Here is a 25986-nt window from a genome sequence, read left to right as displayed (position 1 = left end):
AGGTCAGGACTAGCACTCCTGCAGCTCAGACACGGCTGGTGGCCTCTCCAGGTCAGGGGCCCCTCTACTGACACTGGGCTCCCCTGACGGTCGCGCAGTCGGCCACTACACAGCGGCACTACACATAGGGGCCCGGCAGCCGGCTCTGCAGAGCGGCTCCCGGGCCCCTATAACCCTGCTGGCCCGGTCGCAGTGGCGACCTCTGCGACCGCGGTCGTTACGCCCCTGACCCCATGTACTACACCACTATATACTACACCACTATATACACAACACCATATACTACACCTGTAAAACTACACCACTACACCCCCAGTATTAGTCACCAGTCCCCCCCTCCCCCATTGTCCCCTCCTCAGCTTATTAGTCACTACTTACCTCTCCCTTGTTATCGTCCCCGTCCTCAGGCACCTCCGTACAGACCCCCGCTGAGCTGCTCCTTCTGTTGTACGGACCCCCGCTGAGCTGCTCCTTCTCTTATATGGGCCCTGGCTGCGCTGATGCTGTTCTGCGAAAGGCCCCCGCCGCTGCTTCTCTCCGTGAAGGCCCCCGCTGTGCTGCTCCTTCTCCTGCCGGGCGGGAACTTTTGAAATGACACACGCAGCGCAGTACTGATAACATCAGAGCGCGCGTGTCACTGACAAAGTGCCGGCAGGGAACAGAGCAGAGACTCCTGCGTTCCGCTGCCTGCACTTACTGTGCGGACCTGCACAGGATCTCTCCCAGCCCGGCACGCTGCAGCCCGGCTCCACTGCACCGGCTGAAGAGGGGCGGGCCGGTCACAGAGAGTAGGCGGGCCGGATGTGGCCCGCGGGCCGCCCCTTGCCCTGGTCTGGTCTAGTGGGATGTGTCCGGTACTGCAGCTCCACAACACCGGTACTCAGCTGCATGAACGACAATTCATAGGAAGAATATATAAATATCAAACGAGCGACCCTGACAAATACAATTAATCTGGACAAAACGTGAGCCCAGATGCAAAAGTGAACTAGCTCTGGCTCCTGGAACGTACACCGGTCAGTCCTTATGGGGATAACGACCTGTACACATTAGATAATCCAATGCAGATCATAACCAGAACTCTAGAGGGAAAACTATGCTATTTCCAATTCTGTGATCCGTCCATGACAAGACTTGTTGTAAACAATTCCCCAGTTGATATTCCCTAATGCAAACACTTATAAGTTCATAGCTCAGTGCACAGTCATCAGAAATGCATGTGCAAATGGTGTATATGATCATGGATATGATAAAGTGATGATCCAGTAAGTTTACAATGGCCGTGTTCCAGCAATCATGATTCTGAAAGATTTTCAAAGTCATGCTCCATCCTATAATCCTGCAGACGTTTGCTGCGGATTTAACCCTTTGCCGTTTGAAAGCGTGATATAAGTAGTAAATCTGCAGAGATAGCCTAAAGGGTGCTTTACACGCTGCGACATCGCTAGCGATTGCTAGCGATGTCGAGCGCGATAGCACCCGCCCCCGTCGTACATGCGACATTTGGTGATCGCTGTAGTAGCGAACATTATCGCTACGGCAGCGTCACACGCACATACCTTGTCAGCAACGTCGCTGTGAGCGCTGAATAATCCCTCCTTCAAGTGGGAGGTGCGTTTGGCGTCACAGCGACGTCATTGCGGCGTCACTAAGCGGCCGGCCAATAGAAGCGGAGATGAGCGGGACGTAACATCCCGCCCACTTCCTTCCTTCCGCATTGCCGGTGGACGCAGGTAAGGAGAGGTTTGTCGTTCCTGTGGTGTCACACGTAGCGATGTGTGGTGCTGCAGGAACGACAAATATTGTACCTGTGGCAGCAGTGATATTAAGGAAAGGAGCGACGTGTCAACGATCACCGTTTTTGAATGATTTTGCGATCATTGATAGTCGCTCCTTGGTGTCACATGCTGCAATGTCGCTACCGGCACCGGATGTGCGTCAATAACGACGTGACCCCGACGATATATCGGTAGTGATGTTGCAGCGTGTAAAGCACCCTTAAGACTCCAAGACAAAAGCCATGAATAGTGTCAAGTGTATTAGATGCATCAGAGGTGGCTCGGGTGGTTCTGGTTAGTTCATACCTATAGTGGTTCCCTGGGAATGTCCAATGTAATAGATTTGTTCCTGCCCAGTTTTTTCTAATATAAAGTCTATGACTGCAGGAAGGTCAAGCTTAGCCATCTCGTCATAGCTAGAAGAAAGCACAAATGTATATTAAAACCTGCAGAATTAAAAGGTTAATTCCAGACATGCTAGTCATTCATTTACAGTGTATGCACAGAACAAACATCAGTGTATAGTTTACATCATTTACAGCAAGTATTCTAGTCCAAAGCTGCATTTACTCAAATTTAGCTCAAATCTCTCTGCAATCCTTATTGGCTCACTGTCTGAACAGTATATTCCAGAATACAATAGTATGTACTTTACCCATATAGTGGTTACAGTACTGCTATAGGCTCATCCGCATGAAGAGCTCTCAGATGGTAACAAGATACTAATAAGCAACCTTTAACCTCTTCATGACACATCACTTACTGGGTACATCATGGATCATGTCACTATAATCCCCGTGCGCTGCAGAGGACATTCCGCAGTGATCCACGCACATGTCAGCTAATTTCAACAGCTGACATGTGTGCCTGCTAGGCATGAGTGAATTTGCGTTCCACCCGTGCCTCTAAACCCCTTACAACTTGCTGTCAAAATCTGACAGCGAGATGCAACAGGGCGCCGCAGTAAGCGTTAACTAAAAGTTGAAATCAAAGTTCAGCCCATTGAAAGTTAAAGGGTTAAAAAAAACACACACATATCTGGTATCACCGCATTCAGAAACACCCGATCAATCAAAATATAAAATCAATTAACCTGATCGGTAAACAGCGTAGTGGCAAAAAATTCCAAACGCCAGATTTATGTTTTTTTGGTCGCCACAAATTTCGCGCAAAATGCAGTAACAGGCGATCAAAACGTAGAATCGGTGCAAAAATGGTACCATTAAAAATGTCAGCTTGAGACACAAAAAATAAGTCATCACCGAGCTATAGATCCTGAAAAATGAGAACACTATGGGTCACGAAAAATGGCGCAAAAGATAAAAGTAAACCTGTACATGTTTGGCGTTTATGAAATCGCACCGACCTGAGACATCACACCCACACATCAGGTTTACCATATAGTGAACACAGTGAATAAAATATCCCAAAAACTATTGCGTGATTGCACTTATTTGGCAGTTTTTCCGCATTTGAAATTATTTAGCTGTTTTCCAGTACACTATATGGTAAAACGTATGGTTTCATTTAAGAGTACAATTCGTGTTGCAAAAAAAAAAACAAAAAAAAACACAAAATGGAAAAACGGAAGAGTGAAGGGGTCAATATCTACATGATATATATATATATATATATATATATATATATATATATATATATGATAAATGATTAGCTGGCATAAAGCGCTACTTGCATTAAAGTGTTAGGCTATGTGCCCACGTGTGTGGGCTCTGCAGAGCAGCGTAACATCACTACATGAGCGCTTCAGAGCGCAGCTGAAAAGCTCCGTTCTGAAGCTTCGGTGACTGCCGATTTCATGCGCTCTGGATGCAGCCCCCAACATAGACAGAGCGGGGGCTGCATGCAAAGCGCACGAAAGAAGTGACATTTAACTTCTTAGAATGCCGAGGTTCGGCAGAAGCCCAATCGCTGTGTTCTAATATGCCACGTGGGCATGGATTAGGCACAATCTTCATAGATTATGCTGGGGACACAGGCCGCATGCAGTTACGTTGCAGTGCAGATCGCAGCAAAATTGCATGAAAATACGCCACGTGGGCACATAGCCTTATTCTGCTGGGGTGTGACTGCATATGAGAATATGTTTTTTTGTTTTCACGGATTGTAACCTATACAATAAGATGTGAATAGATGTTTCTTATGAGTTACAACTATACAATGGTGCATTGCTCAAATTTACCTAAATGCCCAAAATTCTTCCTGATCAGGAGTCATAGTCTTGTGTTTCCGAGACCAGGTATTTCCTCGACTATTTCCCATCCACACATCATATCCTGCGTCTGCCAGGATGAAGCCCAAACTGTTGTTCGCCAGATTAGTGACCCAGTTGCTTCCATCTGCAAGTAGACCATGCTGCAAGAACACCACCGGCTTGGGTCCTAAAATGTAAGAAATAAATATAAAGCCACTCCATGTAATAGACCGGGGAGTGCAAAATTTAAAAAGTCTCAAATATGAGCATTTCTGTGAACTAAAAAACAAAGAAGGCAACAGCAGACCCCTCAGCTATCCCAGGGGGACAAGATATCTCTGAAAAAATGCTGCTGTGGATCCAACATATAGCTCTTCTGAGCTGGCGCTGTTCCTAAAGGATAGAGGGTTATGAAATATGCCAACCACGCCATGACCTCCATATGCCATCATAGACCCCAGCACAGGATCATGTTCTATTAACGTCAAGTAATCAGAAATCCTGGAACATTTATAGCGTGTAAATCACTTTAAAATATGGCAGGTGATACTGATATACTGTGTTACAGAGGACCTTTTGCTGAATTTTATTTATATTTTTTTTAAAAAATGGATTACCTTTTTCACTGATTCTAGAAGTTTTTAAATTTTATTTTCCTGTGTCCTTCAATTACAAAGCTATGCCCCTCGATAATATAGAGACCCCAATAGTATAAATTTCCCTTCAACTAAGTGGGTGTACACCACAGAACGTATCTGTGGGATTTTGCTTATTTACCTCTGTGACGCTGGCCAATCAAAACACGGCCACATCATAGAGAGGCAAAAGCAAAAACGCCCACAGGGAAGATCCCAGGCTCAGCCTGGGTCAGTGGATTCTCCAGAGACTAAATTTCTGGTATTGAAGTGCCATAGCAGAGCTAGAAACCCAGATTGTGATGTTGGCTTTCTCCAATGCTTTGGCACTGGCTCCCCAGTGCTGCCGCTCTCCGGTGCTCCAATAGCCGGAAGGGACAGTGACTGCGAAGTGCTCAGAAGACAAATCTCGTCTCAGGAGAACATGTTGAGCCTGCAGCTGGGACCTTCTCTGTGGGCGCTGGCTTTTCACCGCTCCATGATGTGGCTGCATATTGATTTGCTGGCATCCTACAGGAGAAGACGCAAAAATCCATGTTGGTTGAAGAGGAAATTTGCATATTAGCCTCTATTACCAGGTGGTATAACGGAGGGCCACAAAATACAACAAAAAACAAAAAAAACCTGTTCCAATGTCAGTGGAGCAGAATGAAAGTTAGTGTCGAATGCTAGGGACCTGTTTCTTAAAAGAAAAAGAAAAAAACCTCAAACACTCCTTGTAAGGCTAGGTTCACATTTCCGTCAATTTGTATCAGTCACAATCCGCGGCTCTGGTAAATAACGGAATCCGTTTGGCGGATTCCATTGTTCCCATATACTTGTATCAGCGGCGTATTGTGACTGATGAGGCTGCATTACATCCTCCACCCGACTGATCCGTTGTGGAACGACTGACCATCGGGCGGCAGGAATGCAGCATGTAGCGTTTTTTGAGCAGCGGAATCCTTTTGATTCCGCTGCACATGCTGGCTCTCGGCGGCCGAACGATCAGCTGATCGCGCTCTCTCTCTCCGAGAATGAATTCTATTCTTGTCATCCGTTGTACAACGCATCAGTCTCAAGCGTCAAGCAACGCATGTGACTGATGCAAAACAACGGAAATGTGAACCTAGCCTAAGGGTCAAGAGAAGAAAAATATCCAGCTCACCAGATCCCAAGGAAGCTTGTATTCACTGGACGGCGCAAGGACATAAAGAAAATCGGCCAAATATCCACAAGGAGCACAACGGAGGAGGTATCCAGCAACCACATCCAGGCAAATGAGTAAAAAATGGAAATTTATTTAGTCCATTTAAAAAAGCATAAAAACATATGTATAGGAGTACGCAATTTGGACTGTTCTTATTCTAAGTCTAGACTTAGAATAAAGACCGTTACGCCAAAACGTGTACTCCTATACATATGTTTTTATGCTTTTTTAAATGAACTAAATAAACTTCAATTTTTTACTCATTTGCCTGGATGTGGTTGCTGGATGCCTCCTCCGTTGTGCACCTTGTAAGGGTCAGTATAGTATTCACAACCTTTGTATTCCCAACCAAATTGTATTTCATGCTTATAGCATTGTGTGGCACTAGGGGGAGCACTTGTCTTGTTTTTTTATAATTGTAACACAGGAACATTGCTCTGTCCACAAGGTGTGGTAGTAAGGAGTGGGCATTTAATGAACATCTTACTTTGTTTTGACGATTTTGAAGTGTCATGTTTAATCTAGAGAAATAATGAATAGCAATTCCATAAATAAATCACTATAGTGGGGAACAGAACAAAAATAAATGGGCACTAGAAATCGCTGCAAGAAGTGGAACATATTAGTAAATGAGGCTGATGTCACTTTTTCTAATATTGTAAACCCCAGTGCATGTTTTGTCTTCAAATTGGAAATATATTTTGCAATATAGACGCAGAATGAAGTGTTAAAATAAATATATTTAGTTATTTTCCACAACGCTTTACATATATCAGCAACACTGTCCCCATTGGGGCTCCCAATCAAAATTCATAATCAGTCTGTTTTTGGAGTGTGGGAGGAAACCGGAGGACCTGGAGCCACCATGTTTATATATTATGTATAATATATTCACACTTACCTGGAAAAGCTCCTGTCCCAGCACCTCTCCCCCCTACTCAGCAGGCAGATGCCTATGAACCAGAACATCCATCATAGTCATCCGTCTGCCTGCTCCATTTTAAAGGGATTCTGTTACCAGGTTTTTGCCACCTAATCTGACAGCAGCATAACGTAGGGGCAGAGATCCTGATTCCAGTGATGTGTCACTTACTGGGCTGCCTAGTGTAGTTTTGATAATCTACTGATGATTAATCAGTGATTTTATCATTACAGGACTACTTAACCTGCTGCCAGGTAGTCCAGAATATTCATGAGCTCTGTATAACTGCTAGATCTGCAGCAGAGAAAACATTGATTTTATCAAAATGACAGCAAACAGTTCAGTAAGTGACACATCGCGGCAATCAGGGGCACTGACTCTACATTATGCTGCTCTCAGATTCAGATTGGCAAAAACCTGGTGACAGATTCCCTTTAAGACTTTGGCGCTTTCCAATATTTGGTATCAGCAGAGTCAAGGGGAAGAGTCTTAGGCGGGCTTTGCACACTACGACATCGCAGGTGCGATGTCGGTGGGGTCAAATTGAAAATGACGTACTTCCGGCATCGCATGCGACATTGTAGTGTGTAAAGCCTAGATGATACGATTAACGAGCGCAAAAGCGTCGTAATCGTATCATTGGTGCAGCGTCGGCGTAATCCATAATTACGCTGACGCGACGGTCCGATGTGGTTCCTCGCTCCTGCGGCAGCACACATCATAGGCAGAACATATCCTACCGGCGTCACCGCGGCTTCCGTAGGATATGCGGAAGGAAGGAGGTGGGATGTTTACATCCTGCTTATCTCCGCCCCTCCTGGCCGCCTGCCGTGTGGCGTCGCTGTGACGCCGCACGACCCGCCCCCTTAATAAGGAGGCGGGTCGCCGGCCAGAGCGACGTCCCAGGGCAGGTGAGTCCATGTGAAGCTGCCGTAGCGATAATGTTCGCTACGGCAGCTATCACAAGGATATCGTACCTGCGACGGGGGCGGGGACTATCGCGTGCGCCATCGCAGCATCGGCTTGCAATGTCGCAACGTGCAAAGCCCGCCTTAGGCTACTAATTATTGCCAATGTCGAAAAGTAGTAGTCTACAGTAAATTGGTTATTGTTTTGTTGGTTGCTAGCGATTGTGCCAACAAAATCTTTTTTAAACCTTATCCTCCCACTTAGTTTATCACATATATACTGTATTAGGTCCCCTTTATTCGTGTTTCTGGTACATGTGGCAACTGTTTTTAGGCCACGTTCACACGTTGAGTATTTGATGAGTTTTTTTACCTCAGTATTTGTAAGACAAAACCAGGAGGTGAACAATCAGACGAAAAGTATAATAGAAACACGGGCACCACGTCTGGAATTTTCACCCATTCTTTGTTTTGGCTACAAATACTGAGGTAAAAACAAAAAAAAAAAAAAAAAAAAAAACCTCACTCACCAAAATACTCAACCTGTGCGCGTGGCTGTATGTATCAGGAGACACATACACCCATTAAAATCTATATTGATCTTCACACCTCCATGTTTTTATACAGACAGTGTGTCCATATGACGACATGTCCGTTTTTTCCCCATTCAGAAAACATAGAAACACAAAGAAATAAAAACAAGACAGACACTTACCCTCATTCACCAGTTTATTAAACAAAAAAAATAAATAAATAAAAGAAATGCCATGCCGGTCCGACGTAGTCCAAAAGATTCCATTGAACCAAGTCTATGAAGCATCTTTCTGACACTCAATGGCACTTCCGGTTCACACTGCGTGAGACCCTGCGCTCTGAAGAGCCGTGACATCAGTAACTCATTCTCACCACAGCGTCACCGAGAATGTCTCAAGAACATTGCTGATGTCACGCTCTTCAGAGCGCTGGGTCTCACGCAGCGTGAACCGGAAGTGCCTTTTCGCAAAGTCCATGGAGTGTCAGAAAGATGCTTCATAGACTTGGTTCAATGGAATCTTTGGACTACGTCGGACCGGCATGAGATTTACTTACTTTTTTTTTTAATAAATCACAGATTAAAAGTACTGTAATGCGCAGGCGCGAGGAAAGGTAAAAGACCTCCCACGCATTCTCACTACATACTTTTATTTGCCTTCAGCAGGGCAGATCAAAGCGCACCTGTGCAGGACCGCGACGCCGGCCAGTGTGAATACTTAGGACACGTCATCCATACTGGGCTGGGTCGAAATGGAGGCACCGGACCGCAGAGCAGCAACACCCATCGGACCGGACCACCCCCCCAGGTCAGTATTATAAAAGTAGTTTTTATGTTCTATATAGTGGCCTGGGCTCTTATATACAGCTTCCAGAATACTGCATATAAGAGCTCACTGGTGGTGGCTGCAGCTTAATAGGCCCCAAATCTGGTGACAGGTTCCCTTTCATAAAGATGGAAGCAACACAGGTACAAACCCCTGATGGAGCAACCACTCACACACTACCAATTTATGGAGGTGGGGATTAGTTGGTATTAAAATCGCACACAAGAAGGCTTGTATGGGGTGCCATTCATACATATATACCAATCAATCACCCCCTCCATGGAGTGGCAGTGTGTGAGTGGTTGCTCCATCAGTGTTTTGCACCTGTTACCTCCATCTTTATTAAGGGGTTTTGCTGCATCCTGTTATAGTGCATTGATTCTGCGGCCGGGGCAGGTAAACACTGTTGCCCTCTTGTTCCTGTGAATAATTATTGATTTTTTGGGGGAAATTATATTCCTCATTTTCCTGCTTTTTATATCAGTATAGGGACTTGCAAGACATGAGACCCTTGATGTTTAGGTTGAGATCTTGTGTATTTTGGCCAAAATACAAGCAATAATATTCTTTGTTGCTTTTTATATGAGTACTAGAAGGTGGCCCGATTCTACGCATCGGGTATTGTGGAGCACTGTGTGTCTGTAGCGTTGTGTGTGTGTGTTGCGCAGTTTGTGTGGGGTGTGTGTTTTGGGGGGGAGGTATGTTTTGTGCAATGTGTGTGTTGTGCGGCATGTGCGTATATTTGTGTGTGCCGCGGTGTTTGTGTGTTGGGTGTGGTGCGTGTGCGGCGTTCTCTGTGTGTGTGGGTGTCTGTGTAGGGCGGTGTTTGTGGTTCCCAGTGTGTGTGTGTGTGTGTGTGTGTGTGTGTGTTCTGGGGGGCGGGGGGGGGGGGGGAAGGTGTGCACCCCCCATCGTGCTCCATCCCCCATGCTGCTGCTGCGCACCCCCCATCGTGCTCCATCCCCCATGCTGCACACTCCCCATCGTGCTCCATCCCCCATGCTGCGCACTCCCCATTGTGCTCCATCCCCCATGCTGCGCACTCCCAAACGTGCTCCATCCCCCATGCTGCGCATTCCCCATCGTGCTCCATCCCCATACACGCACACACCCGATCGCATACACGCACACACACATTGACGATATTGCACATACGCGCTCACACTCAACATCCGGAGATACCACATGCTTCTGGCCATGTGATCCTCCGGCAGGTCCTGGAAGGTCACTGCACGCACAGTATCGCCGCCGAGAAGCAAGCGATATCACTGGAAGTTGTGAGTGTGTGGATGCGATCTGATGGGTGTGTGTGAGGTGTGTGTGAGAGTGAGTGTGATCTGATGTGTATGTGTGTGTGTGTCTGTTGTGTGTGTGCGTGTGTCTGTTATGTGTGTGCATGTGTGTGTGTTCCGCCGCTGCAGGACGTGGATGCGATCTGATGTGTGTGTGTGTCTGTTATGTGTGTGCATGTGTGTGTGTTCCGCCGCTGCAGGACCTTGATGCGCTCACCTGGGAGGCGAGCGTCCAATGCGTGAGGGGGCGGGTCCATGTCGAGCAGCAAATCCGTGTGGGGGGATGGGGCCATGCCGAGCCCAGCGGCCAATCCACTGTTTGGGGCGAGCGTCCAATGCGTGAGGGGGCTGGTCCAGGCCGAGCGGCGGGTCAAGGCCGAGCGGCTAATCCGTGTGTGGGGGCGGGGCCATGCCGAGCCCAGCGGCCAATCCACTGTTTGTCACCGTAAGGACACAATTTTGGAGACAGACAGACAGAATAAGGCAATTATATATATAGATTCGAAAGATAGCTTTGAAGATTTAGAGTCCCGAATATAAAATTGATAAATCTTTTTCAATACATAGTATTTCTTCGAACTTGCAGTGTTTCTGAGCACTCATTCACCGAAGTAACGAAAGCCAAAACAGCGTTAGTAATGGACAAGTCCCCTAGTAGTACATGACAAGGCAGTTGACCACGTGTACTGCTGCCCCCTTTTCTTCTTCTGCCATGTGTTCTCGCTCCTTCTGAAGATAGGTCATGTATGATTTGCCCGTCCTCACTGCCAAGGGCAATCATAATAAAAAACAAATTCGTAAAAAAAGGACACCAAGACAGCTCTCTGTAGGCTGTATCGGCACGCCTCACCAAATAGGGCTGAAAATTTAAGAAAGAAAGGACTTAAAGTGCAATTCAACATAATAATGGGAGCCCAAATCATATTTCATGCATAAGAATAATTTTTATTGTGAACAAGAAATACACAGGGGTGAAAAAATAACATATAAAATGTCTATAAATGTAATAGGATCAAAGTGAAGAAAATGAGGAGAGGAAAAAGAGGCACAAGAATTCCCTTTAAAAATGGTATAAATATAAGGCTTCATAATGGGGAAGATAAAGAGTGTTCTGGCACCGGTTCCAGAACTTCTTTTCTTCCCCCTTATGAAGCCGTAGCGAGACGCATAGGGGAGCGTGGTTTACCTCTAATCAGTACCTGATGGGCGAGTATCACTTTGTGTGTTAGTGCACGCCAGTAATTTTGGAGCTACTGATATCCCTATATATTTAAGCACTTTTGCACTTTATACAATGGCTGTTGTCCATTTATATGGGATGCACGTCCACATTCTTCTAGGTGGACTCCTTTCTGTCCTTGCATCAGTACTTGATTTATACCATTTTTAAAGGGAATTCTTGTGCCTCTTTTTCCTCTCCTCATTTTCTTCACTTTGATCCTATGACATTTATAGACATTTTATCCGGTTTTATTTTACCCCTGTGTATTTCTTGTTCACAATAAAAATTATTTATATGCATGAAATATGATTTGGGCTCCCTTTATTATGTTGAATGGCACTTTAAGGGGTACTTTGCACACTACAACATCGCAGCTGCGATGTCGGTGGGGTCAAATCGAAAGTGACGCACATCCGGCGTCGCTGTCGACATCGGAGTATGTGAATCCTTTTTACTACGATTAACGAGCGCAAAAGTGTCGAAATTGTATGATCGGTGTAGTGTCAGGCATTTCCATAATGTCGCTGCAGCGACAGGTACGATGTTGTTCCTTGTTCCTGCGGCAGCACACATCGCTGTGTATGAAGCCGCAGGAGCGAGGAACATCTCCTTACCTGCGTCCCGCCTGCAATGAGGAAGGAAGGAGGAGGGCGGAGTGTTTACGTCCCGCTCATCTCCGCCCCTCCGCTTCTATTGGCCGTCTGCCGTGTGATGTCGCTGTGACGCTGCATGACCCGCCCCCTTAGAGCGACGTCGCAGGGCAGGTGAGTGCATGTGAAGCTGCCGTAGGGATAATGTTCGCTACGGCAGCTATCACAAGATATTGCATGTGTGACGGGGGCGGGGACTATCGCGCTCGGCATCGCTACAATCGGCTTGTGATGTCGTAGTGTGCAAAGTACCCCTAAGTCTTTTCTTTCTTAAAATTTCATCCCAGGGCAATCACATGCAGAAGAGTGCCCATTATGTATTCATTCCATGCCTCATGGAAAATGCCACAATTCTTGCGCGCATTTGTGACCCTCAAAAATCTGTGTCTTTAGAGCTTTCGCACTTATGTTGTTGGTTTGTTGCAACAAGTAAGGTTTGTAACATCCTGACTCAGAAGAAAAGGGGAACTGAAAAATGCCAATATAATCTGTATATAAACGTTTGCTCCACCTAAAATAAATCGTGACATGACAACGTGGAATAACCACGTTACTTCTGTAGGACCATCAGAAAATCCAAAGCTCCGTGATAGCACATTTCCAGAATATCCAACCTTCAAAGGCTTCACGATCCTTGATGAAGAACCAAGTCTGAACATTTATGTCCATGATTACACCGGATTGGCTTAACACTGCCATTTCCAAAGCAGAAGGAGGATTAACAGAACTGCACATTTCCATGAAGTAGTTACTGGCACATCTTCCGTGTCTTCTAATGAAAGTCATGTTCTGTCATCGTTCCTCAGAGAGCCTTGTAGTTTCTCTCAGTTTCACACGTTTCCAAATCAAAATCCTGCTCTTCCTAAACTCTGTTAGTTCCAAGAACACGTCTGGTCATGGACATAGTGTCCTAGCCGCAAGGAATCCTCATGTTAGTACTTGGCTCCAATGTAGATGATGTTACTAATGCGTCATCGTCCAAGGGCAAGTGCGACTGAGAACAGTACAGCTGAAGCCCCGGCCTTGTTACCGGCCAAGATAGGCATCTGCGTGCGGCCTGTGTCACTGCACCAGATCAATGCCCAACGCTTCACACTTCGTTAACTTAAACGGCAGGATGTACGCAACGACAGAGAAAATAGTAACATAAAATGGAAAAGATAATTCCTGCACATAAAAAAAAATATTTTATGGGCGCCCATTCAAAGAGGCTACTGTGTTTAAGGAAAGAAGCCAGAAATGTGCAGTAAAAGAGACAGCTGTCCTCTAATATGGGCCGAGAGAATGAAAGGGAAAAAAAAGTCTCCAGCTACGTCCAAAAAAGTGGAGACAAGTTCACAAATCCACTGGAAAAGTGACATACGAGTCCAAATCTGTCATCCAGCAGCAACATCAGAGCCCATAAATAACAAGTGGTTTGGTAGATTAATATTATTTATGTTATATATTTCTCTATCTCTATAGAATAATAATAATAATAATATTATATATATATATGTAAAATCTCGATACTAGATTATATATAATCTATCTATATACACACATACATATCTATATATCTATCTATATCTTTTTTTTTTTCCCCTCTTACACAAATGGTGCAAATCTTACCAGGCATGTTAAAAAAAAAAAAAAAAAAAACAAAAAAAAAAACCCTGAATTAAAAACAGAGAAAGCATGGTGTTATTAGGTGAATCTCATATTTAAAAGGGTAGTTCAGCCATTCACTTCCACACCAGGTGGAAAGAGTCACTGCTGACTTTGTGCCACTTGCCAGGTGTTGTGCACATAACCTGCCGATGATAGCCAATGGAAGTCATAGGGGTTTGTGCTTAAGGCCCCGTCACACACAGAGATAAATCTTTGGCAGATCTGTGGTTGCAGTGAAATCATGGACATATTGTTCCATTTGTACACAGCCACAAACCTGGCACTGATTGTCCACAATTTCATTGCAACCACAGATCTGCCGCAGATTTATCTCTGTGTGACAGGGCCTTTAGATGTGACTATGAGCAGAGTGGTATACAGCCTTATAGACTACTGAGCCTGTACATGGCTCTGTGCATGGTGTACAGCCCTATAGACTATAGAGCCTGTACATGGCTCTGTGTGTACCGCCCCGCGGCCTCGGCTGCGACCGCCGAGCCGCTCGGATCCGTGCTCGTACTGCTGGCTCGAGCCTCTCACGGACCCGGGGGTCACATCGCTCTGAAAGGGGAGGCTGGCGCTGCACGTGGGGGGATGCGGGTATGCTGGTGTTGGGGGTGGTTTTTGTGACGCCACCCACGAGTTGTGGTGATATGGGGGCACCACCGCTGCGGTGAAGATGGAGGGGCTCCCGGGAGCGATGGCAAGGCGAAGCTTGGTTGTTAACCCCTCCGTGGGTAGAGGCGGTGTGTCCCGGGGCCCGGTAGCGGGGGAGCTGCGGTGCAGTGCGGTGCGATGCTGTGGTACTCACAATCAAGTCACTCAGAGGCGCTGGTAAACCAAACAAGGTTAAAGATGGGTGGCCCACGGCCGGCTGCAGCACTGGACTGTGTGACAGGGTCCTCCTTTCTCGTGCACCTAAGCTTGTGTGGACCACGGTGCCTAAGCACGGGTGGTCCGCTCCCTGGCGGGTATGTCGTGGGAGTTCCTTTGCCCGCAGGCGCTGGCCCCTGGATCTATGGCCTCTGGCGATGGCTGTTATCCGGTCAGGTTGGGCTGTTGCCGTCAATCGGGACTTTGGGTGGGAAAGGACCCCGTGAGGTCCAGATCTCAATCAGTTAATTTGACTATCTGGTGGCCTACGGCCTAGTCAGGGTCTAAGTACCCTTCCTGGTGCTAGGGTAGACTGTTGGCTCCCCGGTTCAGGTCCGGTGGGCTCCAACACAGCTCCGGTCCCTACGGTTCTACCGGTCGTGTTCCCGATCTCCTGCAGGCGGCCCCTGCCATCTGCCTGCCTGACTGTGTGTCGGTCCTGGGCTCCTACCCAGGCCCCGAGGAGCGCTGTGTGTCACACTCCTCTACTACCACTTCCTACTCACGACTGAACACTGTTTTCCCTGTCTCAGCCCAGCAGAGTCCTCGGTGGGCGTGTCTTTCCGCCTGACTCCGCCCACCTAGTGTGCCTGTCTAGCACTGAGAGAGGCAATCAGGACTTTATTGGTGTGTGTGTGGTGTGTGTAATGACCTGTGACCCCTGGACTCCAGGGCATCACATGTGCATGGTGTACAGCCCTATAGACTATCGCGCCTGTACATGGATCTGTGCATGCGTTCAAAGCATCAATATACACATCATCAGCTAAGATAGAATTTAGGGGGGGGAAAAAAGTCAGATGCATGAAAACATGAAGTGATCGATCTGTACAATAAACACGATTCCATAAACTGAACAACCAAGGATGAAAATACGGAGTTATCCAAGGAAGAAAAAAGTTGCAATAAGTAGACCTATCCACAACAATGAATGGTGACAAAATAGCGAGAAGCAAGCTGGAGCACAGCACTAGCCAAGTGGTCACACATATATAGCGGCTTTTCACAGGGGGTACAGAGTACGTGACAGTCTATTGTGTATGGGTAAATCAACAAACATATACCTAGACAAAAATTCATCTGAACTCCATGTTTTGGCAGCATTGGCCAGGCATCTAGTGTGTATGGGGCCTCCTGCCTATCCCATGAAAGGTAACATGATAGGCCGCTGACGTCCATGTTTGGCATGGAAGAGAGTCAAGGCCAAAGGAGTCCTGCAGCGCCTCTATCAGAGCACAGGAGCATTCAGCCTGTACATGGTGGAGCAGGGAATGATCGCTGTCTAATGTGTACTGTCAGCTGTAGAAACTCCCTAATCCAGTTATGTACCTTGTCAGTGCAGTAGGGATCGCAGCACTCAGAGCATTGGGTGTCCGGATACTGCATCTGGACTGTGTCCGCTCACATAGTACGTCTCTCCGAGACTGAAGATGATCTTGATAGAGCACACGATTTAGAAAATAGCGCACAGTGCCTGCCTGAGAGATCGTGTGACAGCCAAATAATACTGGACAGCGCACCTGCCTCCTCACATTAGAAGCAATGATGGTTAAAGGGAATCTGTCACCAGGTTTTTGCCACCTAATCTGAGAGCAGCATAATGTAGGGGCAGAGATCCTGATTTCAGCGATATGTTACTTAATGGGCTGCTTAGTGTAGTTTTGATAAAATCACGGTTTAATTATCAGGAGATCATCATTACAGGACTACTTGGCATGCTGCCAGGTAGTCAGGCATAGTCTTGAGTTCTGTATAACTGCTAGATCTGCAGCAGAGAAAACATTGATTTTATCAAAACTATACTAAGCAGCCCAGTAAGTGACACATCGCTGGAATGAGGGTCTCTGTCCCTACGTTATGCTGCCATCAGATTAGATGGCAGAAACAAGGTGACAGATACCCTTTAACTACGATAATCTAATATATTTTTGACAGTGTACAATATACAGCATTGGTTTTTAGGAAATACTTCTTGTAAGTGCATAATATTCATTTAATTATAACTAATTCGCCTCTCACACACACCTTTAAATGGATATTTGACTCCACATGGTATTCTGTTGATGCTCAGGATATAGCCGTCTTCAGTAGTCACCTCATATTCCTCACTTGGGTAACCTCGATATCTAATAAGTTCACTCTAAGAAGAAAGAAAAAAAAAAAAAAAGTTGCAGTGAGAACAAAAGCAAATGATGTTGATTCATCAGGGAAGATGTACAAAATCTTTTTCAAACTTTGGCACTTCGGATGAACTCCACTGAAATTGGTGGATCAGAGGAAGAGCCTGGTCAGCACGGCACATGGTCACACCAAGCCGTCTCTTGTCAGGCAGAAACGCTACTCCAGTAACGGACTGGAGTAGTGCACACTGCTCAAAAAAAAAAAGCCAAATTCATTAAGCAGTGTGCACCTTTTAATGAATTTGTTGCCTCTTCTACTTCACCCAAACTGGCGTAGTGCGAGCAAGGCACATACACCGTGTGCTCCCCTGAGCTCTATATTGGGGTTTCTCTCAGAATAGCCAAAAAGCAGGATTCTGACGCAATCATTCATTTGAACTGAGCCGAGAAAGTGACTGTGGCCTTCCTCCTGACAGTCTTCATCTTTTTCAGAGATGCACAGACGTGCGGTGCCTCGTAGGTGGTTACCTTTGGGCACTGCTTTCTAGTCATTTCATGTATACTCTGGGCGTTGCTGATCTCCTGCCTTTTTGCTGGGTTTTATTTCATTCTGCTCTTTTATGGTATACCTGTGTCAGTGTAGATTAACCACATATTCACAGAATATTATCATTTATCCATGTCATTTGTAGCTCACTTTGCTGTATGGATATGGTCCCCATATTAGGCTTATACAGTGCACTCCACCGGACATATACACCTGAACATTGTATTCACAGAGCACCCATAAACTAAAATGGGCACAACAAAGTTGAAGCACCACTCCAGAGGTATTTTTTTTATTCACCGCTGCCGTGGTGCTTTAAATCTAATTTTCCTGACCCCAATATTATACTCCCCTTCTGGCGGTTTCATCTTCTATCACTGCCACTCCGGTCGGTCTCCTGCAATTTGTGATCTGCCCGCTGCTCCAGTGTTTCATGGAGGTCATAACTCAATACAACTCTATGAGAGCCTCGTTCTGGCTCTCGTGGCCTTGTATTGAGTGATTGTGATGTAAATTCTGACTGCTGGCCACAAGATGGCACAATGGAACCGAAAAAAGGGGTCTAAAGGCCGCTTTACACGCGGTGATTTATCATGCGTTCGCATGAGCGATCGTACCCGCCCCCATCGTTTGTGCGTTACGGGCAATTTGTTGCCCGTGACGCACAAAGTCGGTCACCCTGGTCACCTCCCAAACAACGTCGCTGTGGGTGGCGAACATCCTCTTCCAAAAGGGGGAGGGACGTTCAGCGTCACAGCGACGTCACACAGTGGCCGGCCAATAGAAGCAGAGGGGCGGAGATGAGCGGGACATAACATCCTGCCCACCTCCTTCCTTCCGCATTGCCGGCAGGATGCAGGTAAGCTGTGTTCATCGTTCCCGGGGTGTCACACATAGGGACATGTGCTGCCTCGGGAATGACGAACAACCGGAGCACAGAAGGATGTTCGATTTTTTTGAAAATGAGCGACGTGTCAACGAGCAACGATAAGGTGAGTATTTCTGCTTGTTCACAGTCGCTCGTAGCTGTCACGCTACGATATGTCAAACTATGCCGGATGTCCGTCACTAACGACGTGACCCCGACGACATATCGTCAGATATATCGTAGCGTGTATCGGGCCCTTAAGATTTAAAGCACCATTCCAGCTGTTTTTTTGTAGTTTACTGCTGGAGTGGTGCTTTAAATTTAAGTCCCCTGCCCCCCATCTTATATTCATCCTCTGGCGTCTTCACCTTTTTTGACATCGCTCCGATCCCACCATCTTGTGACCACAACTTTCAGAAGTTACGTCACAAGCTCTCAATACAAGTCTAGGAGGGTCAGAAAAAGGCTCTCATAGAGGTGTATTAAAGAGCAACCTCTGGTGTGGTCGAGGAGGCACTAGAGCAACCTACTAGACACAAAGTGCCAGAGACCGTCAGGAGCGGCATCCATAGAAGGTGTAGATGCCGGAGGGGGCCTAGATTAGAAGCACCACTCCAGCAGTGAAATAAAAAACACTGCAGTGGGGTTTTAAAAAGTTTTCTTTCATCCGGTTTACGTCTGATTGCATTTTGGTTTTGATATAATAAAAACTTCAGGACTTGAAGAAGTGAATTCCAGCAGGAAACAGCTGCCGTCCAGACGTTCCCTGCAGCTCTTCCTTTTGCCTTGCATTTTTTTTATGAATTGAAGAACAAAGAAGATGTTTTAGCAATTGGGGAGTGCCACATGGATGTTTTTCTGTAAAAAGGATTGTGGGCATATACTTGGAAGCTGAGCACCGCGTTTGATTGTTATTGGATGGGGATGTGTTCTTGGTGATCCGATCCGCTTAGAGTCGGTATATCGTTAGTGCAGAGCTATTTCTTTTTGCTGTGCATCACACTAAAAGCTTAGTTGACCACGCTTTTAATAAAAAAAATAAAAACAAACTTTTTTTTTTCTCCATTACTCTTAATGGGAGACGAACAGTATTAATTTTGTAGGAATAAATGCTAACTACACACATACAGTCTCTGATGACCACCAAGTATTTTCTGTCTGTACCAGTAAGGCTATGTGCGCACGTTGCGTACTAGCCCTGCAGATATTTCTGCAGCGATCTGAAGAGCACATGTGCGCTTTAGATCGCTGCAGAAATGTCCGTAGTGAGCGCCGATTCCATGCGCTCTGCCTGCAGCTCCTGCCATAGACAGAGCAGGAGCTGCCGGCAAAGCGCAGGAAAGAAGTGACATGTCACTTCTTTTTGCGCAGCGCTTCGGCAATAGCCGAAGCGCTGCGCTCTGAGACGCCACGTGCGCACGGCCCCTGCACAATCTCCATAGACTGTGCAGGGGACGCAGGACGCATGCAGTTACGCTGCGCTGCAAAGCGCAGCGTAACTGCATGAATTTACGCAACGTGCGCACATAGCCTAAGGCTGCTTTCACACATCTGGTTTTTGCAGTGCGGCACAATCTGGCTCAAAAACCTATGCAACGGATGCGGCGATAAAAATGGATTCGTTGCATAAGTTTTTCCTTGCGGCCCGTCCGTTTTTTGACAGATGCGGCTTGATACTGAGCATGTGCAGTGCAAAAAACCGCATCCAGCGGCCAGAAGCGTTTTTTTGCCGCAGGACGCCGCATCCGGCGTCCATAGGCTTGCATTGTAAATCACGCCGCATCTGGCGCGATGTGGTTTTTTCGCTGCACAAAAAAACGTGCCAGGCAATGTTCCATCCGGCCGCCGCATAGGCTAAATATGCCGCATCAGGCAAAAACCATGCGGCACAATCCGGCGCTAATAAAAGTCTATGTGGAAAAACCGCACCCGGCGGCAAAAAAAAACAAAAAACTGATGTGATTTTCCCGCAAAGCGCTGTATTGTGCCGCAAAGCAAAAACCGGATGCGTGAAAGCAGCCTAAGACTGGATGAAAAAAAGGATGATAAAAATAAAATTCTATTTTACATTTACATCGTATGGTGTGCAATATTTATAGCACCTTAAAAGTATGGATGTCAGAGGTGACATTTCTAAAACTTGTTTAGTCTCTGAAATCTTAAATCCCGAACCTGCTCTCTCCTTGGTTTGGCCAAGTACAAACGAGACAGGAAAGAAATAATAACGAGAACAACAATAGTAGTTATTCCATAATCAACACGATTGAGTCTGTCACACCCAAAAAATGGAAACTGAACTATTTAGACCTTAATACAGAGTACTTGGCCCTTATATAAAAAAAAAAAAACAAAAAAAAAAAAACATGTAATTGTAGATTTTACTAAACATGTTTATAGAAAGACAGTTTTATTACATGAATATGAACTGTCATTTTAGTTAAATGATGGAGGCTTTGGTGCACCCTTAGCATGGGCAAGGGCTTGGTGCACCTTTCCACCCCCTCAATTACAATACGTCGCCCCTCCCTTCAAAGCAAAGTGAGTGCTGCATAAAGGTACCGTCACACTAAGCGACGCTCCAGCGATCCCACCAGCAACCTGACCTGGCAGGGATCGCTGGAGCGTCGCTACACGGGTTGCTGGTGAGCTGTCACACAGGCAGATCTCACCAGCGACCAGTGACCAGCCCCCAGCGACGCGTGGAAGCGATGCTGCGCTTGGTAACTAAGGTAAATAAATATTGGGTTGGTTACCCGATATTTACCTTTGTTGCCAGCCCACACTGCTTAGCGCTGGCTCCCTGCACTCATAGCCAGAGTACACATCGGGTTAATTACCCGATGTGTAGTCTGGCTATGTGTGCAGGGAGCCGGCACTGACAGTGTGAGAGCGGCGGACGCTGGTAACGAAGGTAAATATCGGGTAACCAAGGACACACAGGAGAGGGATAGGAATGCAGCACCTGTACACACTGAGGCCGGTTTCAGACGTTCGTGTTTAATCAGGTACCAGTCACACGCATGGTTATGGTCACATGTGTGACATCCGTGTTTGCATACGTGTGACACATACACGTGTCTCTGCAATGAAAAGATGTTCTATATTTACCTGTATCCAGCGATGCTGTCTCCGGCTCTGCTGCCTCCCGCTCCTGACCCCCGCTCATTATTTTCATTTATAATTCACTGCCCGAGGATTTGGAAGCCGGAGCATCGCAGGGACAGCGCCGGACAGCACAGCCGAGGACAGCACCGCTGGGGACATCACCTGGGACAGGTACTCACCTGTATCTGCAGTTTGTGCAGTTATATCCAGGGGGTCATCGGAGTTCCCAATGAACTCATGAACCCCTGGAAGTCACCATCGTGACACTCGCTGTAGCGCAGTTGTTGCAGGAGTGTCATCAGGAGGTCATCAGAGTTCATTCGGAAATCCGATGACCTCCTGGACGTCCCTGCACACACTACTGGCAGGATACTCACCTGTCACTAGCGATGTCCCCAGCGGTGCTGTCCTTGGCGGTGCTGTCTCCAGTGCTGTCACCGCGATGCCCCTGCTCCCAGCTGCTCACTGCAGTGAATAATCAATGAGCGGGGGTCAGGAGCGGGAGGCAGCAGAGCCGGAGACAGCATCACTGGATACAGGTAAATATAGAACATCTTTTTATCTAAAAACCTCTTTCCTCCAGTTCAGGTCACACTGATGTCACACGGATCACATCAGTGTGCAATAAGTGTGACACCCGTTCTGCCGGAGAAAAAACGGACACATCTCCGTGTGAAATAGCGGGACCACACAGTCTGTGTGAGAACACAATAGGGTAACATGGGTACGTGTGACATCAGTGTTAAAAACGGATGTCACACGTCCCTAAAAGACGGACGTCTGAAACTGGCCTTACACTGTATATGTGGCCGCTCCAGTGTCAGCATGTAGCAAAGTGGGTACTGCCTGATACAACTCCCTACACCTGCACATACTAACACTAGGGCAAAGCACCAGCATTTAGTGTCAGTGTGTACAGAGGCTGAGTTCTCGTTCCTTACTGCTGTATATAGTGGACGCTGGCTACACTCAGGATTATAAAGCAGCTGACGGAGACTGGGAAAGGGAGCTGAGAATGCGCACAATGTCTGCGTGTCATCTGTCTCTCCTGTGTATAGTGGGTGCACACTGCTGTGTGATCCTGTGTGCAGCGAGCAGCCGCTATACACAGGAGAGGGATGAGATCGCGGCCCCTGCACACACCGACACTGTATATGTGGCCGCTCCAGTGTCAGTATGTAGCAAACTTCACTGCACAATCTCAGAATTGAGGCGGTGAAGTATTTTAGTCACAGGATAGGTACATCACAGATAACTACAATTATTCAGTGTGTCTGAGACAGACAATATTACATGTAGACTCTTTACCCAGGTGTCACTCACCAGTTTGAAGAGTAGTTCGGCTAGATGTGGTCGCCCACATGTATAGAAGCGCTGAATAACTGTACCTCATCGATGTGAGGTTTATATCGGGTGAATAAAAAACGTCAATGCATTCAAATTGGAGAGAATGTGGAGTGAAATTTACTACATATATCACAGCATCTGGCCTCATCTGCTCGCACCTGACTCGTCTGCTCGCACCTCAGTGTCAGTGTGCACTGCGCTGGGGAGTTATACCAGACAGCAATGCAATGTGAGTGCTGGCAATCCCCATGAAACAAGCACCAGAGTATTGTAAATAAATGGGGGGGCAGATAGGTGCACCGGGCCCTTGGCCACACCAAGAGTACACCGAAGACCCCTCATCTACATATGTAAAACTGCTTTTCTATAAAACACTAAAATCTACAGGATAAGTGTGACTTTTATAGGGACTAAGGCCCCTATCTGCAGGTCTATATAGTTCAAGTTCAGTTTTGGGGGTGACAGACTCACTTTAAAGGGTGGATGTCACTTTAAGTATATCTAAAGATTGCCCAATCTGCCCTGCTGATCTGACAGATACTGGCCATGTATGGCTCATGTTTGCTCAGGTATGGCAACTAAGCGCCTGATGATCTGGATGATGGAATATCCTATACACAGACATTACCTCATTGTACAAAGTACAAGGCTGAGACTGAATGAAGGCTCTTTCCTAACACTTTTATTTACTTGAGTTCAAAGATTTGGCCACATCTGAATTGTGTGGGACGAGAGAGCATATATGAAGTAATACCTCCAAGTGAGTCACCAGCCCACACCGCACACTATACGCTCCACACCGCACACTATGCGCTCCACACCGCACACTATGCGCTCCACACCGCACACTATGCGCTCCACAGGCAATACTTACCAGGAGCAAGAGAAAATGCATAGGATGGAGGGTAAAAAAAAGTGTTACACACTGCAGCCCAGTATAGCCCAGTGATTAGGTGGTACATTTCACAATGGCGTGTACCTATTCTCCTAAATACACGTGATGAGGATCTGCCACCAGTTGGTCCACTTACTGACAATGCACCATAATACTCGAGGAGCAAATACAGGGGCTCAGCAAAATCGCAAAGATGGCCCCCAGAAAACAGCGGGGCTGTCGCGGACCCCGCCCCCAGAAAACAGCGGGGCTGTCGCGGACCCCGCCCCCAGAAAACAGCGGGGCTGTCACAAACCCTGCCCCCATAACCAGAGGGGCTGTCATGAACCCTGCCCCCAGAACCAAAGGGGCTGTCATGAACCCTGCCCCCAGAACCAGAGGGTCTGTCACAAACCCTGCCCCCAGAACCAGAGGGTCTGTCACAAACCCTACCCCCAGAACCAGAGGGGCTGTCACAAACCCTACCCCTAGAACCAGAGGGGCTGTCACAAACCCTACCCCTAGAACCAGAGGGGCTGTCACAAACCCTACCCCTAGAACCAGAGGGGCTGTCACAAACCCTACCCCTAGAACCAGAGGGGCTGTCACAAACCCTACCCCCAGAACCAGCGGTTGTAAATTCAGTCTTCACTACTTCATGTCAGTATTCTAAACATCTCGGGGCACTTAGTTCAGGGGGAACCAAAGCAAAGTCTCCTATTTATAGAGGAAAAATAAATAAATTGATACCCACAACATAACATAAAAGCCTTTTTCCTCATTATAAACCAGAGTATACCCAGAAAACTAAGGAGATGTGCACTCATTTAGTATTAACAGCAACCAGTTTTGGCAGAAAAAAATGTATTTTTTTATCCTTTTTGCTACTTGAGGTTTTTTCCTCCCATTCTCTTGAATGGATAAAACTGCTGCAAAAAAAACAAAAAAACTTGACATGCTGCAGATATGAAAAAAAATAAAATAAAACAAAACCGCTTGATGGGTTCAAATCTGCAAAGAAACAAGAAAGAAGCTCATTCACTTTGCTGCTGCTGCTGCATACACTGGGTATTTTTTTCCACGGCAAAAACGTAGTGTGAACAAGGCCTAACTTGACCAGCGCCTAAATAACTCGCCTTACAGAAGTAGAGAACGTCTAAAAAATATCAATTATGTTGGGGCGTCCAAATGTCTCAATTTCTTTGTAGAAAACGCCTGTGACTATATTCTCGGTAGTGGCCGGCTATGCGCGAGCACTGACGATACTTCCATGTTTTAACTTCCCTATAATATAAAACTATGTGTGGATCACAAGACTCTGCCACGTCTAACAATTTAACCCCTTCCTATAGAAGATCTATTATTGTTTCCATTTTACACCAAACAGAGCCCAAAACAGTGTGTGCTATTGTTTGCTAGAAATGTATAGTAATTTCCATCATAGCCATGCGTGGAGGAGCAGGAGAGGATGGGGCCGGGTTATCACATACTACGTAAGTAGGGAATGACTAGCTCATCACGAGCAAAAAGAAACTGTGGGTGTAAAGGGAATAAAACCGCACAGACTTGTCATGAGAAATATAAGGCTGGATTCACACACTGCAGACGTCACTGCGGTTATCAGCCGTCTATATGAAACTTGGAGAAATCCATGCCCCCCCCCCAAAAAAAAAACAAAAAACAAAAAAAAAAAAACACATTTAGGTAAATGGAAATTAATTTCAGTAGCAGAAATGTCTGCAATAAAGTTTTCAGTATGAATTTACTCTAAGGGGTTTTCTCACTTTATGTTAAAGGAGAAGTTGTGCCGACTCTTCTGAGAAAGCCGGGTCCTGTTCCTTAAAACCAGCGACCAGCCCGGGGGACTTTACAAAGAGGGTTTTGTTTTTTTAAACAGAATTTGTACTTTAAATATTTTAGAATAACACCTAAATTTCCCCAGTGTATGCAATGTGAGCGTGGATTAAAAGAGTACTTAAAGGGGTTGTCCACTATTAGCACAACCCCTTCTGGTTCCCAATGTTAAAATAATAAATCCCCAGTGGTGCTCGGGATCATGGTGCCGCTGCTCACGTGGGATTATGACGTCACGTGAGCCTGTGTCCAATCACGGTCAGGTTCTGTCTCCCTTCCTTTGGGCCAATCAACAGGAAATGCGTGCAGCCGCAGCACTCACTTCCTGTTGATTATCTTGATTGGTCCGAAGGCGGGGAGACAGGAGCCGGCACTGATTGGATGCGGGGCTCACATGACGTCACAACCCCACATCAGCACTGGCACCACGATCCCGGGCACCGTTGGAGCGGCACCGGAACAGGAGAGGAGTATACTCGGGGGGAAAACATAGGGAATCAAAAAAGGTTGTGCTACTAGTGGACAAACCCTTTAAATTCGACTTGTCATTTGGTCAAAGGTGGTCAGTTTTAGCTTTTATTT

At 46.5% G+C, this 25986-nt stretch overlaps 1 protein-coding gene across 1 annotated transcript in view; it reads right to left on the bottom strand.

The window, feature by feature from the left end:
• LOC142310909 (lysosomal acid lipase/cholesteryl ester hydrolase-like) overlaps positions 1–25986 on the bottom strand; it is a 61989-nt gene that overhangs the window by 31929 nt on the left and 4074 nt on the right. The window contains exons 3-5 of the mRNA XM_075348736.1: positions 16715–16829; positions 3979–4177; positions 2085–2194 (exon numbers count right to left, since the gene is read on the bottom strand). Coding sequence (XP_075204851.1) covers positions 2085–2194; positions 3979–4177; positions 16715–16829 — 424 coding nt within the window. The remainder of the gene's footprint in view (positions 1–2084; positions 2195–3978; positions 4178–16714; positions 16830–25986) is intronic.

This window comes from Anomaloglossus baeobatrachus, chromosome 5 (genome assembly GCF_048569485.1).
Source record: "Anomaloglossus baeobatrachus isolate aAnoBae1 chromosome 5, aAnoBae1.hap1, whole genome shotgun sequence".
NCBI lineage: Eukaryota > Metazoa > Chordata > Amphibia > Anura > Aromobatidae > Anomaloglossus > Anomaloglossus baeobatrachus.
The sequence above is the reverse complement of the archived record's forward strand: the minus strand, read 5'-3'. Positions and strand labels throughout refer to the sequence as shown.